We start from the raw sequence: 27,231 nt of genomic DNA, 5'->3' as shown, positions 1-27,231 counted from the left end.
ACTAGCCTCCCTTCTCTGAGGTTCCCTGTCTGTACCTTCCCAGCCTGCCATGCCCACTAGCATCTGCTTGGGTTCTAAGGATCTGAACTCCGGTCTCACCCTTGCCCGGAAAGCACTCTAACCACTGAACCATCCCTCCCCGACACCTCCCCACCTGCCCTTAGCTCCAGTTCTTAACCCCAATCTTTCATCTCAGAATTTCAGCTTTGATGCTTCCCACTTCCTTCCGATGGTTACTTTAACCGAAGTGAGTCAGGCCTTACTGAAAAAATGACCACAGCCTGTCAGCTCCCACCCGCCCTGTCCCAGGGCTGCCTGGCTAGCACGTGTGTGTATGTGTGTATGAGTGTGTGTGTGTGTGTGTGTGTGTGTGTGTATGTGTGTGTGTGTTACTCAGCTCATTATTTCCCCTTATTCTCGAAGTCACGAGACATTTAGTAGGGCTTCCCCAACCACTCCCCCACCCTAGTCAGAAGTCTAACCATGTCTGGTGGCTCAAGAAGGGGGCAGGAAGAAGTGACTGGTTGAATCCTTTGGGTACCTATTTAGCAGGCCAATTTACCTATATTCAATTCTTTTGGCCCAACTCTGTTGCCTCTGACCTCAGCCTGAAGAATTCCAGTACTTGGACAGCGAAGGCAGGAAGAACTGAGTTCAAGGCCATCCTGAATTTCAGGGCTGGGGAGTTAGCTGAGCTGCAGTTGTTTGCTCAGCATGTGAAGGGGCTTGTCTGCAGCACTTCCGGTATGCCAGTGAATGTGATTGCCAGTAGCAATCAGACTCGTGGAGTGGGACTATCTTGGAGTTCCAGGAGTTCCTGACAACTTTCTGTTAAATCCCCAGAATGCCCACAGACAGATCTACATTCACCCCAGGACTTCTTGCCTAGTGTTGGCTACATATGTGTGAATCGCCTTTCCCGGCTTTGGAAGATAGCATGCCCTTTAATGGTTTCAGGACACATTTTTAAGGACTGAGCTTGAAGGTCTCAGTGGTTTGTGCTGATGCTTTGAAAGCAAGGCAAGATTTTCCACTGATTGGATCTGCACTCCACCCCTTCCTGCAGAAGTTGCTGGCATCCTTTCTGTGGAATCTAAAATTCATTCACCCCTTCTTGCCCTCTGGAGCTTGAGGGATTTTTCTTTTTCTTTCTTTTTTTTTTTTTTTTAAATCAGACAGCTCAACAGACACCACAACATGATTTGAATAAGATCCATTTATTCAAAATTAGAATCTGCTACAAAAACAGACAAATGATACACCATTCCCAAAGGAATTGAATTACTTATAGTTAAAAATGAGTTCTATTAGAACTAATTTTAGGTGGTTATAAATAACAAACTGGCCACAGCTTTTGAGAATGAAGTGGTTGGAGAATGAGGTCAGGGGAATCCCTCTGAGCTGTTGCAAGGATAATCATCAAAGGGGCTCCCTAGGTTCTCTTCCCAAGATCCATGAGAGTCTTCATAACTCTTTCAGGAGCCCTGAACTCAGGGATGAGAGAAACTAAAGGGACATTATAATAAACAGCTCTACAGCTAATAAGTGTGGCCAAACTTAGAATGGAAGCTTCAGTTGGCTTCCCAAGGAGGATCCCCCCCTTATATACCATAATTTCCCTTAGAACACTCAAATGCTATAAAGTATCCCCTATGGAAACAGCTAAACATAGGTAAAAATAATAAATATTGCAAAATTATAATATTGGGCTTCTTTCTAAATAGTTCACATAGAAGCTCAGTGAATAAATAGAATGGGAACTGAGGTATCAGAGGTAATAAATATTTTGGAGAGAGGTACAATGAGGTTTTCCAAGGAGGTGCTTCTGTTAGCTGAGACCCTTGGATCAGGTTTAGAGAGCTCTGTTTATGACCTGGGGCCCAGGAGACTCAACGCGTGCTCCGGGCGGTTCAGCTTTTCATTTTGATTGTCATGTACGCTTCTATGCAGTTGATGAAGATGTCAAATTCATTCATGGCCTTGTAGACACCTTTCTCTTGGAGCTGTGTAGAAAGAGAAGCACCCAGTTAGGAACTGTTGGAGGTCTGAGGAGACCCCTGCACTTGTCTGGGAAAGACTCTGAGTGTAGAAGGCTCTGCTTTCTCGTGTTGGGAGGGGAACCTTGGGGACCCAAAGATTTGTCTAGTTCCCTTGGGAGGGGGCTGTGCCTTCACCTGCACCTTCTCCCAACTTTAAGCACTGCCGGGGCTCAGCAAGGAGAGCATTTAGTTCACAAAGCACTGTCTTCAGAGTTGCGCTTTTCAACTTTTTTTAGAGGCCTGTGCTCATGTAATGCTTATGCAGAATATAATGCAAAGATGTTAGAGGAAGCAAGCAGTTTGAAAGCAGGACACTGATAGAGATAGACAAGGAAATGTTTTTATGTTTTGAGCAGTTAGGCGGTCCCCGCCCTGCCGTTCTGACCTACTGTCATGGAAGTCATGCTCACTGATGTTAGAGCCCTGCCAAATGTCTCCACCTAGCCCATGGAGATTGTGTAGGGCCACATGGCTTCTGGGAACTAGGGTTTAATAGGTTCACAGGCAGTTGGAAGTGTGAAACCTCATTTTGTTTGCCAAGTGGAAAGTGTACTGGGACAAGTAAGAATTCTGCTTCCTGCTCATTCTGATTTTTGGGGCATCTAGGCTGAGCCCTAAGATGTGCCTGTGTGCATTAATTCATGTCTGCTTTCTGCACTTGTGGGTTCAGCTTGTTTGCCAACAAGGTACTTTCTGTACTTTCTGTTTCCTTCGTCACTCTCCCCAGCACCTAGTGCTCTGTGCTCATAGGTTGGCTGGTCAGTCTAAGCCAAAAGCCTGCAGAAGTGGAGCAGTCATTTAGAAACTGCCGCAGACGCTTTGCAGAAAACAAATGCAACTGAGGTGGTGCCTCCTAACTGGCAGAGGAGGTCATACTGTTTACCAGGTTCCCACACTCCAGGTGCAGAGTAGGTCCCGCCCTCCTTCTGCCCTTCGGTCACCCAATGCCCACCCTCTTTGCTGCAACCCAGGCTTACCTTATTAAAATCATTCTTCACCTGTTCCACAGCCTTGCTCTTATTTTCACAGGGGAGAAATCGATGCTGTAGAAGAAAAAGAGAGTGTTGACAGTTCTAGCTTGTATCCTGTATTCATGGCACTTGGGGGAAACAACCTGAATACATGAAGAAGGGGCCAGATTTACTTTTCAGTGCTCACTTCTTAGCTCCCAGGAAGAACTGAGCCCTGCTTGGCCCTTATCAATTGCAGTAGGGCAGGTTAGAACAGCCCAGGAAGATGCAACGGATGTCTTTGGAGTCACTGAGATGTTTGCAAAGCATCTTGGGTTTGTCTCTCAGAATCCAAGACATCCATTATGTTTTTAATGTCTCTTCTTGTCTATCTCCAGTATCAACCAGCATGAACTATTACTAGGTGTCTGGGAGTGGAAATAAAGCCTCAGATACTGGGTCCAAATCATTTGCCTAGAACACTGCACAAATAGACACCAACTGATTTCGAAGTATCAGCCAGAGAAGAAAGCAAACCACAGGGGCGAAGGGGTCACTTCAGCCAGAGAAATAGATACTTTAGGCATATTATTCATAGATACTGGCTTAGGGATAGTAAGCACTTCCGGCACTTCTGAAATGCCAGGGAGAGTCCTATCAGCCCAGCTGTGTGCTTTCCAAAAGATGAAATGAAGAGGTGAATGTTTTCCTCCGTTTGGGAGCCTCAGCTGGCAGCCCAGGACTGAGGTCCAGAGACGAGGGAACCATGACTGAAGCCCTGGCCTTCCCACGAAGAGAGGGGAGTAGCTAATAACCCACAGTGACTCATAAATAACAGGAAGGCTATGCACAAATCTTCATGTGTAAGTGCCTCAAAGCCACCCCCACTCTCGCTCAGGAACAGACGGCACTAGATCTGATTCCAGGTGCCTCTCTAGATTTACCTAGTCCCCAGTCTAGCCTGCATGTGTCTCTAGATGCATGTGGCTTGGCTGGGCTGTAGGGGGTGGTATTTGGTGGGTGACTTCAAGGGAAAGAACTGATCTACTCACACAGCGCCGCAGCTGCATCCTGAGGGTCTTCAACTTCTCTCCCAGGGAGTTCAAATGCTCCTTGATTTCTGGGCCGTGGTTCTCTGCCTGGGGCATCACTTCTACCAGGTAAAACTGGATCATTTCTGATAAGGCTTGGCAACCCAAGTAACCCTAGAGGCAGGGATCAAAGATTGGGGCTACTGGAAGCATGCCCTGTTGCAACTAAACTTGATGGTCAGTCTTGTCCCTAGGGATGCGCCCCCCCACCCCATCCCCCAGTTACATTTTTCTTCCTTTACCACAGAGCTAGCTCTTCATAACCCTTGACTGCTGGCAATATGCTGAGTTAAGGTCTTCCCACTTCTCCTTTCGAAAGCTGAGGAGCATTAGACTTAACTCCTGCTGTCCTCCTTTCCCTAAGGACTCCATCACTCCCCAGCACCTACTGGACTCTTACCTTAAAGTCCTGCTGCAAGGAATCCGTTAACAGTATGTTGTCCAACTGGTCCTTCTTTTGCTGGAAGAACAAAAGGGGCATGAATGCAAGGGTAGGGGTGGGGGATGGGATGTGGGAGTGGGGGGAATACCCAGCATGCCTGTCTTCTGAATTTGTTTTGAATTTGTAATCAGTGTAGCCCTGGCAACTATTGAAAGGAGAGTTTTAAGAAAAGGATTTGATGGTGCCAGGGCCTGGAGTTAAATCAAAGTTTTTCCTCTTAGGATTGAGTTATTTTAAAACAATACTTCTGACTGCCTTTAGCAGATTGGGAGAAGTTTGACCCAGGCCTAGTCTTCCTTCAGATAAGTCACATCAGGCTTCAAGGGCACCTATGTCAACCCTTCCTTTCCAGAAGTCCCTAATGGAGAGCCTCTGCTTTGCATGGCTCTCTGCCTTCTCTGGACCTCCTACACCAGCTCCAGGAGCTCTGGAAGGGGAATACTTGTGTAACGAAAGTGTTCCATGCCTGGTCCCCCAAACCTTGGTCTTCCAGACCCAGAGACTAAGCAGAGACAGAATATGCTTCCTACCATGGACTTTTGTCCTCATCAACAAAATATGTAGCTTCATTAGGAACTTACAGAAAGTTTTTGAGCTCAGGAAAAACAATGCATTCACTTTCCAGTTAGCTTTTCCTGTGTGCCTGGGTTTGGGTTAAACCAGGGATTGGCCTGGGACTCTATTGATTTAAATTTAAGGGGGATAGATGCTAGAGTTAGAGGAGGAACATGTGCTGGGATCAGGAGGAAGAAGAGAGCAGGAGACAGAAGAGGAGGGCTCATCTCACAGTTCCACAGAAGGCATATTTCAAGCAATTCCAAGGAAAAAGGGTAGGTAGGCATCATACTCACAAAGAAAGTCTTCACCTGGCTGAAGGCAGCTCGAAGCTCTCGGAGCATGTGGGTCTGGCTGACTGGGAAGTGGGTGCAGTTACTCTCATTCCGGGGGTACTCGCCTCTGCTGGGCCGGACTCCAGCCAGTAAGATTAGGCAATATAGCAGTGCCGAGCTGGGCATGATGGAGCTCTGTCTTCTGCAAGGCTGCCTTGTGACTTTGATGCTGCAAGAGCAAGCCCCTAAAGTGTAGACCTCCCCTCCTGTGTCCCCCTTTTATACTGAGGCTCAGGCTCAGTGGGGCCTCCCATTTACATATTTCCTGGCAAAGGTTTTTTTTTTTTTTTTTTTTTGTTATTCAGGCTCCTCCCCCTTCTAGTTCTAGACCATGCAATTTTGAGCTTAATTTTTTTTTTTTTTGCACTGTAAGCAAATGGGTGAAAATGAACTTCTGCTTATAGCTAATTTTAGTATGAGCTACCTCTCTTTAAAAATTTTTTTTTAGCTTCTCAACACAAAAAGTTGTGTTTCCTGAAGCAGACAGCTGTTCAATGTACAGAGGCCATTCACGCACTCCTAGGTCACAATGACGTGAATAAATGGGCCATTCCAGAGCATATTAGGATTGAGAAATAATTGGTTCCCCAACTCAACCTGGCTTGAATGCCTGCTATTTCTTGCTGACTAGGAAGTCACCTTAGCACTCAGTTACCTGAAAGGTGATTATCCTTACAGCTTACTCTCTTTGGTTGTCCTATCTCATATTCAAGACTATCCCTTGAAAAGTTATGTTTGTTGTGGGTCAGAAGGTCAGAGGAGAGTTCCAGTGCCTTCTCTGGCCCTTGTTTCATTGAGATACTTAGATCCCAGCATGGGAAGATAGGAGAAGGAGTGCAGACTTCTAGGAAGCTTGTTCTGTGACTGTCAGGTTATCCTTACCATGGCCCTGGTTTACAGTGTCCCAGGCTTGGAGATGAGTAACCTGTAGTTGCCAAAGGACAGAGGTGGCCATATTGGTACTTCTACAGATAGCTGGGAAGTCTCTCTTAGTCCTTTGATTATGTCTAGACCTTCCCTTTAACAGGGACTTCTCCTACTACCTCAGTTTGGTGGGAAGAGCATTGGCTGGGAGTCCTCCATTTCTTTTCACTGTGTACCCTGGGTAAGCCACTTGTCCTCCTAGTACCTGTTTTCTCTCTGACCGAAGGGGGCAGTGATACATGTCCTGTTGACCAGTAGTTTTTTGCTTAAATAACACTAGACCCATGTAGAGGGTCTTCCCCAGGGTTCTCCTTCCTGCATCAGTACAGAGAATCTCTGTTGGTACAGGGTTCCATGTCTGCTCCATAGGAGAGGGCTACCACACCAGAGCTGGTGGGTCAGGCAGTTGGGCCTGTCCAGTCTTACCTGATGTGGTGACTGATGAACCAGGATCAAGGGCTGTAGCCTCTCCTTCCAATACTCTGGTAAATGTTGGTGGAGAAACTTACTAATTATGAAGGGAAAAGAATCTTCTAGAAGCCAGGTGGAATGGAGTTGACTCCGGAACAGCTGATCCCATTTATTCTAGGCTGAGTTCTACCTGAAGCAAGCACAGAGCAAAGGGCCAAGCAGGGCTCCACTCCTTCCATGTTTTCCTTTTGACTTCTGGGGTTTTGAGATGTCTGTTTTCACCAGCAGAAGCAACCCTCTCTCTGAGTTGCATGTTTTAGGTGTGGACACAGTGCTGTAGACTAGGGATCTGAAATCCAGGGTAGGCTCAAGGTCCTCCTTGACCTGGACAAAATGGACTCTCACTACCCTATTTCTAGTCAGATGCTAATGAAAGAAAGTTTTATTAAACATGGCTTTAAAAGATAGTATTTGTTGTTTGTTCTGAGAAGGTTCCGCTATGTAGCTGAGGATAACCTTGAACTCACCATCTTCCTGTCTTAGCCTAATAAGTGCTAGAACAACAGGTGAGCTTCATTGAAAGATGTCCAAGTTCAGTGCTGCATTGATGTATGACGTCATAATGCTTTAGGGGAACTCTACTTGGTATACTTTATCATTTTAGCTGCAGAAGAATCTGGGTAGAAGAGAAGAGAGAGAGTGTGTGTGTGTGTGTGTGTGTGTGTGTGCGCGCGCCCGCGCCCGTGTGAGTGTATACAATAGTGGATTTTAGAGAGTCTTATGTACAGTATATAAGATCTTTGAGGAATCCACTCATGCCCAACAAAATGGCATCTTTCTTGATATAGGTGTTCCTTGTCTTTCTGTAATTCTAGAGAACAGTCTGGAAGCCCTGAGTGGCACAATGGAACAGCTAGGAAAAAGCTAAGGGACCCAGGCTGTTGGACTCAGGGAACAGCCAGATTGCCTGGCAATAGAGTCAGCACTGGGGAACAAGTGTGTGAGATGGGCAGAAAGGATGGGATTGTTCACACATGCTAAAAAGTCTTTTAAAGATCATGATCCTATTGATCCTATTTGCTATTAGTAGTTATTTTGGGGGACTGGAGAGATGTCTCAGCACCAAAGAATGTGTGCTGTTGTTTCTGAGGCCTGGAGGTTGGTTCTCAGCTCCCAATCACAACTACCTACAACTCCAGCCACAGGAAATCTGATAGACTTTTCTGGTCTATGTGGGCATCCTCAGTCATGTGGGAATCAGTACTCACATGCACATATAACATACACACACATACACACAGTTAAATAAATAATAATAAAATAAATTTAAAAAAATCTTTAAAAGGCTGATAACAGAGTTTCATTTCTTCTTATCTAGCATGTAAAATAGTTTCACTTTAATTTTAAGTGAAACTGTTTTAAGGGTTTTAAATTTCTAGTGTTTTCCAAATAACCTTCTTTAGTAACCTCAACAGAAGTTTTCTTGATGGCTTCGCTGCATCCATATCCACTTGTACCGAAGACCAGAAGACAGACATACTTACCAGCATTGTCTTCCTCAGAGCAACCCCTTCAATATTGGCCTTGAAATCTTTAGAAATACTTTGGAATGAAAACCCAGGAGGGTCAGAGATTTAGAAGGAGCCCAAGTTAAGGCTAGCCTCAGGGTAAATCAAACAAGGGTTATGCAAACTGAACTGGCTGTACTGAGAATTGTGGCCAGGCTGATGTTGCAAAGCACAACGGAAGGGCTGATCACTGGACAGCCAACGTGGAATTCCCCTTTGTGTAACTGTGGTGCCATATAAAGCAATTTGGCATATACCCAGGGACCAACACCTTGCTCTCTAACTTCTCACATGAGAAATTTTTCTTATCAGAGGCACCAGGTGATATTTCTGGCTACTCAAAGGTGACAGCCATTTGGGCTATTCCACTGACTACCAGGGATAACTATAGGTACCTGAGCCTGGGACACTGGTGGCATCTTTCAGCTTCAGAACTCATCTTTTGATGGAATTTTGTCTTTGCAAAACCTCTCTGTATGGTTGACACTTTAAACCCTACAAATAGGTCTCAGCGTGGATGGTGACTTTAGCAGCCATGCAGGGGCCCACCATTTAAAAGATCATGCTCTCACTGTCTTGAAATTTTTAGTGACTGTTCAGCAGGAAATCTTGTTTCTTAATTTGCCCTGGGCCCTCAATTTATGTAGTATAGTGGTTTTCAGCCTTCCTAAAGTTGCGACCCATTAACAGAATTCCTCATGTTGTGGTGACCCCCAACCATAAAGTTATTTTTGTTGCTACTTCATAACTGTAATTTTACTACTGTTATGAATCATAATGTAAATGTCTGTGTTTTCCAATGGCCTTAGGTGACCCATGTGAAAGGGTTATTGGACCCTAGGTTGAGAACCACTGATTAGTATCTTAACTAAAGTGTTTTTTTTTTTTTTCTGTGATGTCATCTTTGTCTGGTACAGTAAACAGAGCTACCACCTATCTGAAAAGATAATTTGTGGGCTCCTCCCTCACCTCTGCTAGTCCATGTTCAATTGATCACTAGATGCTCTGGATTTTTCTTCATAAGCATTTCTCTCATTTTTTCATGTCTCTTGATCTCTAATTCAGAGTGAACATTTCCAGACCTCAACAAGACTATGACTATCCTCATCAAACCTTCAAGTGATTCACAACTTTGCTCTTTTGTAAAATAAAGACTGGCCTGGTGCTCACAATGTAGAGTAGATTGGCTTTGAACCTATGATGCTGCCTCTGCCCCTGCCTCTATCTCTCAGAACTCATATTATTTTTTCAAAAGAGATTAATTTAATTTTAATTATATGTATATGTGTGCGGGAATATGTACATAGGAATACAAGTGCCCATGGAGTCCAGAAGAGGGTGCTGGATTCCTTAGAACTAGTTACAGGTGGTTTTGAGCCTCCTGATGTGGATGTAGGGTACCAAAGTTGGGTTCTTTGCTAAAGCATTATTCGTTCTGAACCACTGAACCATCCCTCTAACCCCAGGACTCACATTCTTAATACTGTAGAGAAACTTATTTACTGTTTGATCCTTTCCATTCCTGCTGCTTCAGTTTTCTACTTCCTCCTAAAATCTAGTCTCTTTGGTTTTTGTTCATTTTTTTCTTTCAAATGATCCATACTTTCTCTACCACGGGTCTTTGCATATTTAGTTCTTCTTCTTTTTTTTCTTCTTCCTCTCTCTCTGTCTCCCTCACTCCCTCCCTTGAGTTCTTTTACTTTAGATACTACTTTTTTATACATATATTTTTAAAAATTTTCCAGTCCAGGACAGGTAGGTACTCTGGGTATGTGTTTTTGAGTGTCTTGTACCTTTCCTGTATATGACTTGTGTCAGTAGTTGTACAGGTGATGATAGGATTATTTGCTCTCTATCTTATTACTGTAAGCACCACAGGTTAGGGCTCATGTCTGTGTCTGATCATCATTATTTGCCCATTGTATCACTCTGGACATATGGAAAGTTTATGGAGGCTGACAACAGGACAGTTGCATTTATAAACTTATAGCAACTGTAATAGCATACACAAGACCTATACAAACTCAAGCCAGACAAAAATCCCAACTGAAGATGGAGGGTGATGATCGGCATGAAGCCCCGCTCCCTAGCTGAGGAGCTCTTGGCAATCAGTAGCTGCTAAGTAAGTTTTCTTTAAAGGTGCAATCCCTGGTATGTCATCCAGTCTCTAGGGCAGGCCCCACACCCAAGAGTTTTTGGGCAGCACAAATTGGACTCAATGAGTTTAACAAAAAGAGAGAGAACATGAAGTTGGGTGGATAGGAAGGTAGGGGTAGATCTTGGAGGACTTTGAGGGATGAATATGATTAATTATATTACATGAAATTCCAAAGGAGTAATACAAATGTTGTTTAAAATATTTACTTGAAAATGTGCTCAGGTTGGCCTCAGACTCTGGAGCTGTTAGAATTATGGGCATATCCCTCTCCATCTGTCATCGCTTCCTAACTTTTTGTAGCTCCAAGTGGCTCTGGTCTGTTGCTTTTCTGTCTCATACAAAATGGAGGATGGATTCATTTGGAGAAACAGCTATCATTACAAATGACATGCTTAGTCCCATAATTATCTTTCAGTTAAAAGAAAATGATCTGTTTACTAACCAGTTTCTTCCAGGCAGGTGTTAACAAAATCTTCCCTGATAGTTAGGATGTAGACAATGCCTTATTTGTAGGAGGTCAGAAGGGAAGGAGGATTAGACATTATCTAATACATACTTCTTAGTTACACAGGGTATAAAGGTGCAGAGAAGAGAATTACTCTCCCAGGCACTACATAGGCTAATTTGAAAAGCAGGGCCTAAGCCTAATCCTAGTTTGCTTGTTAGTAGCAAATTCCTGATTAGGTATTAAGACACTGAGTTTGGGCTGGAGAGATGGTTCAGTGGTTAAGAACTCTGCCTGTTCTCCAGAGGTCCTGAGTTCAATTCCCAGCAACCATACATAATATGATCTGATGCCGTCTTCTGGTGTGCAGGTATACATGCAGATATACATAAATTAAATAAATTATCCTTAAAAAAAAGACACTGAGTTTTTGGGGCCCACCAGTGTCTAGGGGAGGGGTTATTCTGGGATTTGTGCAGTGTGTGGGTTTTTGTGGTAATGAAGAGAAACTAAAAGTCTGAAATTACGTTTTCTTCCACCAAACAGCATGACTATTCTGCACTTGTCACACTCAGCCTGGTGTTTAGGAACTGCCTTTGAGGTGACGACTGCGGAGTTATTTTTGTCTTAGGGAAATGGCCAGGCCTTGACTGCAGGAGTGTTAAAAGCATGATGGTTTGTGCTTTCCCACTACGAAATCTCAACACACCATCTCCTTCCAGAAACTCTAAATCATCAGCCATGGTCCACTTGGTTTTGACCTTGACTCTAGATACATGCTCAGTGTGTGCTCTGGATGCACACCTGTATGACAAGAGGACCCAAATGCTCAGCTGCTTCTACTGTGTTTGTGTTGTTCACACATTCCAGTCTTTGCCTCACCCTCTGCAGAAGGGAAGGGGCTTGTGTGCAGCCATGTTGGGAAGTGTGTGGTCTCTAAGTCAGCCATCTTTAAACGCTTTGCAACCAGGAACCCTTTTACACTCTTAACAACTGTCACACACCTCTCATAGAGCTTTCATTTATAAGAATCATATCAATTGATATCACTACATTAGAAATGAAAACATATTTTAAATGTCTACATATAACATTGTAAAGGCATAGGCAACAATGATATTAACATGCATAAAATCTTTTAAAATAAAAGAATTATTTTCCAGCTGACAAGACTGGCATTGTTTTGCTGTTTCCTAAATGATGACCTGGTCTGATAGAAGAACTTGGATTTGTGGGCCTGTGATACAGTTCAGTGGGTAAAGGTGCTGTCCAACCCACTGATCTGAGTTGCATCCCCAGAGCCTTCCCAGAAAAGTTGTCTTCTGACCTCCATATGTATACTGTGGCATGTATGTGTGTTACATATCCAAAATAAATACATGTAAAACAAAAACAGAAACAAAAAGTAATCTTTATACTTTTTCTAACATTTAGACTTCTGTGATATAGTTTTGGCTAGAGCCTTTGAGGAAAACCCAGTCTCATGTAGCTAAGTGGGTAAGGGGAGTACTTGAGTTATTAGAATACCCTTTGGGAATGGAGATTCTCTGAGTGAGCCTGAGAGAGGAGGGGACAGTCTAGGTTAGCAGGAGAGAAAGTGGAGGGCATACACCCACAGGGCACCTGGTCCTTCACTGATTTCCCTGTGCTGATTTTCCAAAGAGCCAGTGGGGCCTGGCTCCAGCCCAGCAGACCCTGTGAGCTGAACTGCTCTGCACTCAGTGTAGTTTCAGCCAGAAGCCAATTTTTAGTGTCTCTCACTACTGTAAACCTCTTCCTGGAGGCATAGAATTAGTTCAGTGGCTCCACTGTGGGCTAATTCACTCCCATTCCTTCTCTGTCTCTCTCCTTCAATTCTGAGGGATGACTTTCAAAATAATATGCTGCCAATGTGTTAAATGAATCTAAGGAAGCCTAGCAATGCCCTGCTGCTTATGATGATTATGGCTGTACTTCTAGGAGATTCTTATTCTTTTACATAAGAAGCTATGCTTTGTATTTCGGTTACCCTCATCTGTTCTAAGTAGGCACCTTGAGGACGGAAGCCTCAAGAGGAGGCTGGTTATAAACTTATCACACCAACAGTTACTGGTCTCCGAAAGAAGGCTGCATGTCCTGTATCCCATCTATGTCAGACAGCTAAGCATGGACCCTCCTCCTCCAACCTGCTCCCTACTACCTGCCCTGGGTCCTAGTGTTTTGTTGTTAGAAGCCACAAGCTATGCCTTTCTTGGGGCTTGTCTTTGTAGCATAGTGTGATAGTTAAGTGGGTAAGCTGTGGGATCAGACTTGCCCTGCCTCCTAGCATCTTTATGGCACTGTGCAGGTTACCAAGCTTGTCTGTGTTGCAGTATCTATACACAGTTGGATCAGAGGATGGGCACCGCTGTATTGGGCAAAGGCTAACTGGAACTATGATCCTGTGTAAAGGCTTCAGTAAGCTCCTTCTCAATTCGAGCTGACACACCTGAGGGATTGTGTTGATGTTTCCTCTTTACAGTGTTCAATGACAACAGCTGGATATGTCTGCTCAGAGACCTGGAGCCGTTGGAACAGCAGAACAAGTTTTGATTGCAGTCATCTGAGGGCATTACAGGGGGGCAGAGAAGACAGCGCCATGCTGGAAGGAGTTTCGGCGTATGCACTGGGGCCCCATTTCTAGCCTTCGGTACTGGATCAGGAGCTTCAAGGAAAGTTTTTATTGTTGTTTTGTTTTGTTATTCCAGAACCTTCTCTCTTCCTCTGGGAATTAGAGGGTTGTCAGAGCCATTTTTCTAAGCTGCTTTTGAGATCTAGAATTTTATGGTCATCCCCCCACCCCCCATTCTCCCTTAGTCTACTCGCCTTGGCAGAAATTAATTGGCACTCAAGGTTCCAATGTGTATTTTCCCTGCCAAAACCCCAGGTCAGAACAAGACCAGCCCTTTAGTCTCTACTAGTTAGTGTTCCTGCCCAGCCCTGGAGTGCTATTCTGTAAGAGGAACAAGACTTTTTCCTGGGGGGCAGCTTTTGCGTGCTCACCTGTGTTTCCTTCTCGCCATCCTGGCCCCTCGGGTGCTTTGAGGTTGCAGTTTCGTTGTGAGTCAAGCCTGCTGAGAGCAGTGGAAACCAGAGGGGCCTTCACTGAGTGGCAGGACATGATGCTGCCTTTTCCTCAAGAGCATGGCTAGGGTGGTGACCGGGTGTGGGAGGGAGATGGTGGGTTTCTCGGATTGACTGTGTCAGGGAGAAATTACTGGAAAACCCTCGAGAGCATCACATCTATTCGGAAGAGCTGCCACTTTTTTAAGAAATAGTCTATTCACAGTATGGTTTGCTGGAGCCTTCCTATGATCTTAGCATTCAGGAATCTGAGGCAGAAGGATCATATGTTAAGGCCAATCTGGACTACAGAATGAGGCCATGTTTTGCCTAAAAGCTTTCAAACAAACAAACAAACATACACACACATAAACAAAAGACCCACAGAGCCAACCAAACAAAGTCAGAAATGGTTCATACTGTGCTGGAACACACCCATGGCAGTTTAATGTGTGCTGAGAGGAAGGCCTGGTCCATATTGAGGCCTTTTGATGTGATTAGCTCACAACAGAGGATTCAAATGACAGATTTTCTTAGCAAAGGTGATTTTGGGGTCACACTGGGTTCTTCTGACAGAGCTCAGTGGGGCTAACTTGAGTGCTGGCTCAGTGTTGGTGAGGTTGCCCGAAGTTGTAGGCTTAGGGGCATTAAGCTCCTCCAACCCTTCCATCGTATCTGACTGAGAAAAGGAAACAAAACAATATTTAAGGGCCAGTGCCGAAACAGGGTGCTTGACCATGAGGATGAATCTTCCATAATGCAATGTAGGCTCTGTGTCAACTTTTTCAGGGGTCTATGAAAGGAAGCACTGTGGAGCAAGTGGCTGGAAGTCCACAAAATAGAAACAGATTGATAGTCCAAAGAAGGATGCTGGCTGCTTCCATTGGAGAAATGCTCCATTTCTATAAGTTTGAATGGCAACGTTTCTGGTTCTTCCTTATACTTGATGTGAGGCACTCTCATATGAAGTGGTCAGTAGCTTCTAGAAAGCCAGAGTCAAGTGCAGAGGTGGGAAAGAAGCATAGGAAACAAACAACAGCTGATTCAGAGTTAGGAGCCAGCAACAGCTTCCGAGTGCACAGGCTGGATGGGAAGCTGGGATGCTGGGCAGATATGCTGGGATCCCCTGACTAAGCAGAGGGGAAGAAAGCGTGAGATTCAATGAAGGACTGAGTTCACCTCTAAGAGAGGTGACTTTGCAGGAGCCTTCCCAGGTGTGTTATCAAGGAGAGAGACTACATAATGACAGGAGGTGACAATGTTGTTCATTTACATGTCACCTAAGCTAATCAGAGAAAGAAAGTCTCCTATCCAAATCTCATAGAAGCCAGCTCCTGAGAACCTAACTGAGGCTGTACTGTAATCCAGGTGATTTATAGATGAAGCACAATCAGCTTTGATAGTTTTTAGGAAGATGTTGTTCTAGGTCCAAAATATAAACATTTGTGGAAAAGCCTCAAATGACTCCCACTGCAGCATACGAACATGTTCCTGGCCAGAAGGATCTCCATGCATTAACCTGTGTGTTACTAAGCAGTGGTAAAGGGGGTCCTGGGGCTGGAGGTAGAAGAACAAAGATGTTAAGATATCTTTAGATACCTCCTTGCATCTCTGCTGCTGGAACTAAGAATCCTAATATACTTCTTCCAAGAGAACCTTATTATATCTGCAAGATGAGAAAACAATAATACCCTTCCCCTGGTACAGAGAGAGTATTCCGTGGCTGGCCCTGATGGCCTATATCCTATACTCTACCTACTGAAACTATACAGCGATTATCAGAACAGCTATGACTGTTGGGACCACCTCAATTGTGCTTTTTCCATTCTCAGCCTCCCAAACTAGTTCTGAACACCCAAAGGCTGAGGAAGAGATAATATTTCACGAGTCAAGTCCTGTCTGTGGGTGCAGATGCTGATGGAGACTAGCCAGGTAAGGTCTTTAGTAGAGGCTCATGACAGGCTGTGGGACTTCTGATCATCACAATGGCTGAAACTTCTGTTCCATTTCATGTAATGCCAGAAGGCTTTAGAGTAAGCCTGGTGAAGAACTGGGGACTGGGGGAAGAGGCTGGTGTCTCTCAGACCACAAAGACCCAGAATCTGCTCTCATGGCTGCAGTGGTGGGAAAAATGGAGTTTCAGGGTACAGGGCTAGGGTAACCAACCATGACCTGAGTCAGAGAAAGGATGTGAGGGATGCTGAGAATTCACACTGATCCCACCATCTCCTGAACTTTGCACCTCAGCTGAGCTGAAGGCCACAGCAAGCGCAGCTGCAGCTGGCTCTAATTACTGTTCACATTCTGAGGTTAGCCAACTCATACACCGTCCCTCCCAGCTCCTGGGCCACGAAGAAAAGAGATTTTGTCTCACATCATTTTAGATGATTTCTGTGCATCACAAGCCAGGTTCATCTGATTTTCAGTGAACTAATTTCATCACCAAATTTCCATTCGCATAAGCTTAAGAACCTTTATAGAGCTGTTTTTTTTTTTTCATTTGCAATTTTAAAGTCCTATAAATTTTTTTTTCAGAGTTCTTTTAAATATACTTATATGTCTCTGTATGGGCATTTGAGTGTAAGCTTCCATGGAGGCCGGGAGAAGGGCAGAGTAATCCTTGTAGCTGGCATTATAGATGTAAGGTGCCTAACACAGGCTGCTGGAAACCAAACCCCAGTCTTCTGTAAGAACAGCACAACCTCTCAGCTGCTGAGGCATCTTCCAGCCCCAAGTCATCTGAATTCTAAACAGTACCTTCTCATTACTCAAAATCTCATACAGTAATAAAACAAATATATGACAAGTGGACTTACGAATAGAAACCTCGCTGGCTCTGCTCATGGTTAAACGCAACAGTGTCAATAGCAACCTTTTGAAAGAGCACGTTTGTAAGTGCCAAATGTTCTCTAAAAATATAACAAATTATTTTGTGATTAGCAAAAAAAAAAAAAAAAAACAAAAAAAAAACCCAAAACAACAACAACAAAACCCTCTAGCACTCACAACAAACTTGACAGCTCTTGTACACTATCTAGAGTTGAGAAATGTTTTTTTTCCTGTACCCCATAGTGTGTGTGTGCATGCGTGCGTGCGTGCGTGCGTGCGTGCGTGCGTGCGTGTGTGTGTGTGTGTGTGTGTGTGTGTGTGTGTGTATTTATTTGGTCCTTTAGATGAGAATTCATGTTTCATGTGTGCTAATAATTGAAAGGAGACACAATTAGCTTGTGGCTGTTGCTACATTTTACTTAGGATATGAGTTTAAGATTCTCAAATAGTAATGACTTTGGACCAGAAAAAATTGAAAGCTGGTGGTGGTTTGAATGAGGATAGCCCCATAGGCTCATATATTTGAATGCTTGGTTCCCAGTTAGTGGAACTGTTTCGGAAGAACTAGGAGGTTTGTCCTTGTTGGAGCAGTTTGGCCTTTTTGGACAAGGTGTGTCACCAGGCACAGGCTTTGAGGTTTCAAAAGCCCATGCAAGGCCCAGTCTCCTATTCCCTCTGCCTCCTGTTTGTAGATCAGGAAGTAAGCTCTTAGCTTTCTCCGGATCCATGCCTTGATGCCTGCCTCCATGCTTTCTGCCATGGCCAGGGACCAACCTGTTTCTTATCTAAATTAGTTGCCTTGGCCATGATATCTCTTTGGAGCAATGGGACAGTAACTAAACAGCTGGCTTTCAGTCTTTTTTTTTTTTTTTTGGTATGGCTATGACGATATCTTCCAACTCTGATTAGCCTCAGTTTTTATTTCTGTGAAATAAGGAGATGCCTCGCTATTTTCATCTCCCTTGTAGAAGATCAGGGGCTTTCAAAGTGTTTAAAATACGTTAAGGCTAAATAGATGAAAGAGCCCTTCTCTTGTCTCATCATTCCTAGAGCCAGAGACTCAGATGAGGATCTAGGAGGAGTTTCTCCTGTGCAGATATGCCACAAAACATCAAGCCTTGTGGTCTTTTCCTGTACCACATGATGCCGCCTAGTAGGTAATACTTTTTTTTTCTCTGGCAGCAACAGTCACATCAGTGGGAATCTGTTATTTTCATTAAGCTTTCCTCTAAAATCTATCTTTTTCCAGGATTTTTGGTTCCCCATGGGCCTCCCTGGCCTATAGAGCTCTTAAGTCATCTTCTCAACCATGGAGCTGCCAGCTTCAGCAATCACATGTGTTCCCACATAGTGTGCACTCGTGTGTGTGTGTGTGTGTGTGTGTGTGTGTGTGTGTGTCTGCTTGGAATACTCCTGTGATTAACTGCAGCAGGCTGCCTTCTTCACTCTTTGATTTCCTATATTTTGTGTCATTTCACTTTGTTCGAAACCCCCCCCCCCAAATTTGCCCAATTGTTAATACTACTTATAGAAGTATAAATTAACACTCAAGAGCTCCTAATTCATGATTGAGGCAAAAATCTGGATGAAGATTTGATTCCCAGATGCTTTAGAAAAGCGACATTAGGTTGGTGGATCAAACGCTTCGCCTGAGCAGCTACCTATGAGCACTCAGGCTCCCCGCTTGGCAACTGCCAAACTACCCCTCTTCCTTTCCTCCTAGCTGCTCCCCAGGACATCCATCCTCCCAATTGAGAGTTTTGGGAAACACTGTCATCTTTCCCATGAACTCATGGCTCCTGAAAGCATTCTCCAGGAACCCACCCCCAGATTCCAGTAAGCCTTGGAGGATGGAACTAGACTAGCTTAAATCGAAAAGCTGTCATCCACACAGATTATTCCCCAGTTCAAACCTTACATGAGAAACTCAAGTAGTTCTGTAAAGTAGAAGGGAACTAAAGAGTTTGGATGAGTCTTTAAGTCTTGACCGTCATGACTGACACAATTGTGTACTCTTCATTGAAGCCTTTCAGTATAGGCTCCATCATGCTCAGTGCTGCCACAGGTCACCAAGTGTCTTCCATAGGGAAAACCATCTCCTGTTTCACTGTTGTTAGCTTGGCAGAGTGACAGGACTTCCGGGTCACTGAAACCTCCTTCTATACACATTTTCCCTGGAAGGTGGAAATGATTCAAATGCTTCCAGTTCATCTGGAGCACCAAGGTCCACAAAGTCTTTTCATGCGCATTAGGCCATTCAGTGCTCACCATCGTCCCAGGAAGGAAGCAAGGCAGGGTTACACCACTGCTCTTTTACAGAAGCAGGCTGGCTGACATGCACAGGCCAGGATGTATCAGTTAAGACTCAATACAAATCAAATACTTGGAGCTACCAGAGCTGGGGAAAAATGTGGGATTTCTTTTCTAGTTTATTTTCATATCACACCCCTCTTTTGTTCAGACGAGGAAGCTAAAGTCCAGACCATTTAAAGGACTTAACCAGGATGGCAGAGTAGTGGAAGGAAAAGTATTGGCTCATGACATCCAAGACCAAGTTCTCAGAACAAAGGGGATCATTTGCCCCAGAAGGTCATAGGACAGGGAATAAGAGACAAAGACAGGAGATAGAGGATGAGAGGATGAGAGAGAAGGGGAAAAGGATAAAGGGGAGGGGAAGAGATATTTTTCCCAGGTGACAAAGGACTGCCGCTAGATAGAGAGGAGACAGAATTGGCACGTAGGAAAATGGCAGTTTATAAACTGGGAAACCCCGTGTTAGGATGAGCTGTTTAATTTTGATTGTGCATGTTAATTAGGTGAGCCAAAGGGGGCTTTTGATTGATGGACTTCAATACTTTAATAGCTGGACCTTGGTAGTCAGCCTCAGGAGGGGGAAGTGGGCGGATAAGGAATAGACCTTGGTAGCTAGCTTTAGGAATCTGGGAGAAGGGCCAGGCCTGCCAGAGCTATGCACGCTATGCTAGAGCAGGCCAGAGTACCTTCAAGTAGTAATTTAGATTTTAAAGTCTTGATAATTATTTCATTGCTTTTGAGACAGTCAATCTAATAATTTCTAAGATTACAAAAATCTTCTATTCTCTCATTATCCCAAAAGAAAACCTCAACTCTATGACATTCCATTTTCTTCTGATTGCAATCTGCCTAGAGACATGTCACACAGTCCCTGCCTTGCAATGAAGCAAATGAGCCCACCACCTACCAGGTAGAAAAAGGGGAAAGAAACCAAACCAATCAATTAAACAAACAAAAATCCCCCCACCACAGACTCAGCAACCAAGGGAGCCAAACGGCATTGTTTCCCCAGAAGCAGCAGCCTCTGCAGAGCTGTATTTTCCACGCTGGCTGTTGCCACTGGGTTGCAGCACTTGCTATTTTCAGTCTTCTCAATGGAGTCATACTCTGATATGGGGTGTCTGATATGCTCTGGCAGGTGTCAGGAGGTTTAAAAATTCATCATTGGCCTCTGACATGACATCTCTAGCCCCAGAGTCCTCCTATAGGTCAGGTAGCTTGGCAGGAGGAGCCAGAGATGCATTGCTGCTAAAGGCTTTCTCTTGAGCTCTGATCTAAGAGGAGGATGACTTGAGCCATCTTTGAAATCTTTTTTTGTGCTTTATTATTTTTCTTCCCTCTTGTGTGGTGCTTATGTATGTAAGCCGTTTCTGGGCAGGGGGCTTTCCCAGGCCTGGTCATATTTACCAAGTCAGTAGCTGATCAAGGCACAGAAGGGGTTTAGTGCCAATTACACTCACTAGTAATCTGATTCTAATCAGAGTACAAAAGTGTCTGTCTCTACTCCTCTCCTGGTAAGCAAGGTAGTTTCAAGTTTGGATAGAGAGAACTAACCTGTGACAAGGATTTATATTTATATATTTTAATTTATTTATTTAATTCTTCAGGACAAGGCTCAGACAATTCCCCATGGCTCTGATGCTAGAGTTGCCTGGGTGGGGAGGAGGGTTCTTTAGATATTCATCATAATTTTCTGCATACCATACCAGCTCCATTTTTTCCTGTATCCCACCTCAGGCCATCCAATACCCCTTAATCAGGTCTACAGCCATCACAGCCTCCATGTGGCTTTCTTTTCACAGAAGACCCTTACCAGGTGTTCCCTCCCCTGCCTCTTAACCCCACATCACCCCATTTTCTTGAAGGTAACCGGCCACCTAAATACTCCCAAAATAGATTATAATGGCAACCTCTTATCTTCCCAGGAAAATACCTATAGTTTACACTGGTGCTATTTAAACCAATGAACATTCCTGGTCGTGCATGTTCATGCATTGGACCTGAGGGCAGGGCTTTCCCCAGATTTGTGGATTTACCACTCTTCCTGATGTGAATGGTGCTAAGTCATAGGCAGATGCTCAGAAATTGCCTCATCTTGGGAATATCTGTGGCCTCTGAAGACTGAGTCTGAGAAATTTTCTTTGAGACAATGTGGAAAACAGTGTAGAACATGACCTTAAAAGAATATACAACCAGTCTTCCAACTGCCCACCTACCTACTAGGAAGAGAATGCTAATGGGATTTCTGAGCGAGGGGCAGGTATAAATTCAGTCCCTAGAGCATCATCTCCTCTTACCATCTCATAATGAGAATGGCCTCCTCCATATTAGTTAGCAGGGATGTATGATCCCAAATAGGGCTGTTTCAGGAAAAATGGGGCAATGGAAATGAAACGATGCTTTGGTTATACCTGTGGGGTTTAGTGCATTCATCTTCCCTCTCTTTTAAGAGCTCTTTCCAGGACTGTTTTTGTCATATGCTTTTTAGAATAAATAACGAAAACAAACTGAGAGCTAACCCTTGAAACCCCTCAGGCCTGACTCTAAATGGTATGTGTATATTAATCCTTTTATCCTCACCATACTTCTAATGGCAATGTGAGTACCTATAATTAGCCCATCTTACAGCTGGAGAGGCTGAGCTCAGACAATGATGTGCATGACCTAAGTTGATACATCTAGCAAGTGCCAGGGTCAAATGTGAATCCATCAGTGTGGCTGTAGACACTCTGCCGTCCCCTAACAGAGTGGCTGGGGCACCTGTGGCTCACTGCTGGAATAAAGTGCTTTCTCTGACACCCTGTGTGTACATTGCACAGGGAACATCAGTCAATTTACATCAGGAATGCTTTGTGCTTTAACAGTGGTGTGATGGGGTTTCAGGCTCAGAGTTCAAAGGACTAGAGCTTGTGGATGGGCATGTATTTGTGGGGTACATACAGGCTACCAACAACTGCCTGGCCTGGCTGGCCTTTTGTTCAGGTAGGAAAAGCTCTTCCTCCTTTCAGCACTTCAACAGCTTGTTCCTGACAGGACCTCCTGCAGGTAATGTCTGTGGTTTCTGGCACTCCCCTCTCTCCAGTTCTATCAAGAATTTAGATATGGAATTTAGATTTTTAAAAATAATGGCACAGGGTAGCTGATGGTAGCTACTTTGGGGCAGCTCTGAGCCAGGCCCTAGAAGGAGAAAGCCATGAATCAGGAGGCATGTAGCAACACAGGGTTTTCCTTTAGGCTACTTTGGTCGCATGGGTCCTTGTTCTCTTGAGGGATTCCCCCGATGGTTTGACTGGCAGTTGCACTCTGATGGAACCTTCCGATTCCCCAGGTTGCTTATTCACCCTAGCCCCTAATTCCTCAGACTCCATCAAGGTGCTACTGAAGAGTTTGATTGGCAAGGAGGGGTGGGGAGCTGAGCAAACTACTACATCCTTCAACTCTGGAAAGATGGGACCTCCATCTGTCTTCCTTTTCACACTTGGAACCTCAAAATAGGAAAAACACAAAGACAGGAAGAAATAATTAAAGAAATTGTCAGTACCTTTTGAACCTCAAGCTCTACTGAATTAGTCATAGCTGAAGCTTGGGTACTTCTGATAACACTGCCCAGGCCTCCTTAACAGTGTTAATTAATCACAGTAGCCAATCACAGAGACAGGAGAAACATGCTGAGGTTGGGAAAGAGGCTGAATACCAGCAGAAACAGCAGGGGTGATCTTGGCACCAAGTGTGAGTAAAGGTCCTTGAGGCTAATGTGAGTCATGGTGCTGAGGCTCCAGGTCAGACTTCTGGGTGGCGGGTCATGACTCTCGGTACCCTGGACACCAAGCTGGTATCTCCAGCCAAGCAAACCCCATCACCATCAAATCAGGTTATTCCCCCAGTTCCACCACAGACCACTTTTCATTGGCTGTCATGTCAAGTTTAAAGTCATGATTATTTTGCTTTTTTCCAGCTGTAATATGGAAGTAAAGATTCTGCCATTCCAGCTGGGAGGCTAAACTGAAATGGCAGATGGCAAGGGCTTGACATAGTAACCAGTAACCACTCAGTAATGGTAGCTTGTTTCACTTTTATTTACCTCTACAACTCATCATAGTCTACCTACACTTCAAAGTTCTATTCCTTGTTCCTCAATCCCTACTCTCTGCTTCCCATATGTCCACTGATTCTAATGCCACTGTGCATATTCAGCCCTTTTATACGAAGCTCTGGAGGTCACTGCTGGACCTTCCCTGAGCCTCTGATATTGTGGTTTGGCCCCAACCATTTTATGCCACCTTGGGGCCTTCCTTGAGGTAGGAGTGTGAGTTTTGTTTTCCTACAAAGAGTGTCGCTTCTCAAGTTTAAAAGTTGGGTTTATTGCTTCTTTTGATTCCCGTGCCTTACAAGGCCACCAAGTGAGCAATAGGTTTTTGAGAAGAGACCTGGAGGGTGGGCAGGGTGTGTGTGTGTGGCAATGGAAAGTTACCCAAAATGATGAGGAAACCAGCTGGGCTGCTTCTTTTTGGGGATTTCCCTGGACCTTTGTTTTATGACCCATATGGAGCCTGGTGCTTTGTCAAGCCCTAATCCCACTTCATTCTCCATTTTCCAAACTTTTTCCGCATCTGCTACTCATTTGAGCTGACAAAAGTGCTATCAGATGGAGAATATTGGCACATCAGGTCAGTGTGTACCCTGTAGGGTAAGATAAAGCACTTAATGCTTTGTGCTCTATAGATAACTCAAGGTCTGCTACACCTCACTGTTACTTCCCCCCGTGTCAATTTCACAGCCTTGCTGTGATAGAATATGATAAATTGTGTGCTAGCCCACTGTGGCCAGGCTTCCTCTACAGCTTTTGTGTAATATGCTCAGGCATGGATATGCCTGGACGAAGATCAAAAACCAGTTGAAGAACTTGAGAGCACACTAATGCTGGAACTACCTTACCTGGCAACAGCCTGTGGATAGTGGTCTCTTGTTAGAAGAGGGAGTGTGGCTCTCAAAGCTGTAGCCCCTTTCCGTTTCCTATTCCCTACAGACATTGTGGCTCTCTATATGGATTGTGGGGGGCTTGGTATTGAAACAAGGTTTCTCTGTCCTGAACTTACTGTGTAGACCAGGTTGGCCTCGAACTCACAGAGATCTGCCTGCCTCTTCCTCCCTGAGTGCTGGGATTAAAGGCATGTGCCACCATGCCCTGCTGCATCCTTGGACCCTTTCCTACACTTTTAGACTCACCCAGTGTTGCCTGCTGGAGTAGAAGACCTGAGGCTTGTTTATGCTCTTCCTTTTTTTTTTTTTTTTATGAATGGGGAGAGACTCCAGGCTTGGAAGGGCCTTGCTGTGAGCTCATACAGTCTCTACAAGGGCCATCAGTTTTCTTTCCTGCTCCCAGATCAGCACCTGCCCCCTGCTTGTATTAATGACTCCTTTCTTTTTTCTTTTTATATTATCGATGTTACCTTCTCAGAGAAGTTTCCCTTTATTAATTCTCTTATTTTTACTGGAGTTCTTCATGATCAACATAATGAGTGTACACACACACACACACACACACACACACACACACACATTGGAATTTGTTGGCACAGTTTTGGAAGCTGAGAATTACTATGGGCTGGGGATCTGGGAAGCCTAGTATGGTTCCAAAGCTCAGGATGCAGCCCAGTTCTGAAGGGCTGAGAACAAGGCTTACCCACAACAGAACAGAAATGCTTTAACTCAAGCAGTCAGACAGAGGATGTGTCCTCTCTTTCTTCACTCTTCTGTTCTACCAAGCTGTTAGCAGAATTGGATGACACCCACCCACACTATGAGGGCAATCTCCTTCACACAGTCCTCAGATTCCAATGTTAATCTCTTTCAAAAGTGCCCTTAGAGACACGTTCAGAAAAAAATGCTTGCCTAGACATCCATTTGGGTAGCCCATGCTCAAGGCAACTAGTTTTTGACACATAAAAGTAATTATCACAATTTTACATTGTGTTGTGATAATTGGCATCTTTTCCTTTCCATGAGCTCCTTGGTATTCTTGGTATTTCTTTTATCATCCCTGTTAGCCTGGCAGTGTCATCCATCATTTTAATGCCTTGGAGGCAAAGACTGTTGTCAGCATGTGGAGATCCCCTTACTCTATGTCCATTCCGGAGCTACAAACTTGTGGATGTCTATAGTTCAGCAGGTGGGAAGCATAGCTTCATGACTGAATCATAAATCCTACTTGTCTGAGGCTTGGGTAAGACCTTAGGGAAGAGAATGTTCCCTGAATGCTCTGCTTGGGTCAGTTTAGGGGTCAGGACTCTCCCTTGCTTTGTGGAAGCTGGCTGGACAGGATGTGGATGTCTTTGATTTTTGCATGGTCAGGTCACTAGTTTGGGGTCACACGGTGACACATGCATTGCCAAACCTGCCCATTTCACCAGGGCCCCTTGGGATTTTTGTCAAGTCAGTCTTTGTCCTTTGTTCTTTGTTGCTTAACTCATGTAGAGTTCTAGAATTCTCAGGCCAGAGGAGCAACCTACAACGGGGCAAGCAGAGGGTTATGTCATTCACACTCTTATGCAGACCGCATGAGAATCAGAGGCAGTGAATGGTTTCCACATTGGCTGTGGTAACCCCTTCATTAGCCCACAGAGTTCGGAGGTTCTTGCAAATGTTTGCTTACTTCATCCTGAGCCCCTTGCCTTACCATTTACCCAGGAAGATCATCCAGCTTCCTGCTGCCTCCTCTATACTCATTTCCATCACTCACAAAAGCTGTAGGTTCCATGGCCAAAGTACCATGGAAATACTCATTTCAGCCCATGTTAAATCAGAAATCAGGATTCTCCAGAACTTGGAGGGAGATCAGAGGCACTTTTTGGTAGAAAGTGCCACATTCTGAGACATTGGCTTTTGACTCAAGAACCTTGGATGTCACACAGTCCAAACTATGATCTTATTACTAAAAATGAATCTTAATGGCAGTGGTAGAGCTGGGAACAGACAGAACCACAGACTTTCTGGCTTTTCTTAGAGAACCCAGAGCATTGAGTTGGAGTTACAAAAAAGCAGATGATACTTGCTATAGGTAGTATGGACAGGTGACTTTCTGTGGACCCTGTATTTTCTACATCTCCTCCTTACCAGTCAAGGTCAAGGTGAGCAGGGAGCAGCCCCAGATCTTTCCAGGCCAAAGACTAGTGCTGAGAGAAAATGAGAACTTGCGTTCACTTGTACGCCTGGTTTTGCTTTTCACTGAGGCACTGCCTTGCCTCTTACCAGCTCTGGATTTTATCTTGGCTACAGAGTGGGTACGTTGTGTAAACTTTTTGTCTACTGTTAACATTCATTTTTAATGGTATTTTATTTGGGGAATTTAAGTCTCTACCTCCCTTCCACCAACCCCTTAACCCTAGGTAAGAGAGGGAAGGTTAGTGGAGAGAGGGAGCAACAGCCGGTAATGCTGGTGAATTATGACTCATAAGAGTCAACCTTACATTTTCTTGCCATCTGAGACTTTGTTCCCAAGTTTTTTCCACTAAAACTGTATTATGTAAGGGCTGAGTTTTATCACATTTTTATAAAGAGGAAACTGATAACTAAACCTGTCCAGTGTCGAGTTAGAAGTGGCAGAGTCGGTCTTCACATCTAAGCAGGCTGCCTCAGGCTTGTACTCTTGGCTACATTGCAAGGTAGATGGAGTCTCCCTCCTGCCTTGTCAAAGAAAGAGGCTTCACTACCTGCAGCAAGGGTACTGTTTATGAAGCAGAGATGCACAAAACTAGGGATAAAGTTGGAGAGCTTCTGGGATATAGGAATAGCAGATTGGAGAGAAACTAACTGCTTATTTCGCTCCTTTCCAAGCTGCTAACTTTCTGTCCTCTATTGGCCAAATTGGTCTATTGTTGTTGGTTGGTCTTCTTTCAGTGCTGCCCTTTCCAGTTTATGCCAGACTGTAGATGACCCCACTCTATCTCACTCATCATTTCTGCAAGGGAATAGACACATTTGTGGAGCTACAATTTCTTTTTATTCTTTTTTATTTTCTTTCTTTCTTTCTTCTTCTTCTTCTTTTTCTTCTTCTTCTTCTTCTTCTTCTTCTTCTTCTTCTTCTTCTTCTT

The 27,231-nt window shown here is 44.4% G+C and overlaps 2 protein-coding genes across 2 annotated transcripts in view; one reads left to right on the top strand and one right to left on the bottom strand.

Moving 5' to 3' along the window:
- Positions 1 to 1,724: 1,724 nt before the first annotated feature.
- Positions 1,725 to 5,538, bottom strand: Il10 (interleukin 10). The gene is made up of 5 exons (XM_055602499.1): positions 5,374 to 5,538; positions 4,481 to 4,540; positions 4,042 to 4,194; positions 3,017 to 3,082; positions 1,725 to 2,003 (listed from the first exon to the last, which is right to left on the bottom strand). Exons 1-5 carry the CDS (start codon positions 5,536 to 5,538, stop codon positions 1,911 to 1,913), a joined length of 537 nt encoding a protein of 178 aa, XP_055458474.1. The 3' UTR covers positions 1,725 to 1,910.
- Il19 (interleukin 19) overlaps positions 4,451 to 27,231 on the top strand; it is a 76,826-nt gene continuing 54,045 nt past the window's right edge. Inside the window, exon 1 of the mRNA XM_055602505.1 lies at positions 4,451 to 4,512. The gene's annotated coding sequence lies outside the window, so the exon portion shown is untranslated. The remainder of the gene's footprint in view (positions 4,513 to 27,231) is intronic.

The sequence above is a fragment of the Psammomys obesus genome, unplaced genomic scaffold (genome assembly GCF_907164565.1).
Source record: "Psammomys obesus unplaced genomic scaffold, mPsaObe1.curated_primary_1811, whole genome shotgun sequence".
In the NCBI taxonomy this organism is placed as follows: domain Eukaryota; kingdom Metazoa; phylum Chordata; class Mammalia; order Rodentia; family Muridae; genus Psammomys; species Psammomys obesus.
Note: the sequence above shows the minus strand (reverse complement) of the source record. Positions and strands in the feature narration are given on the sequence as shown.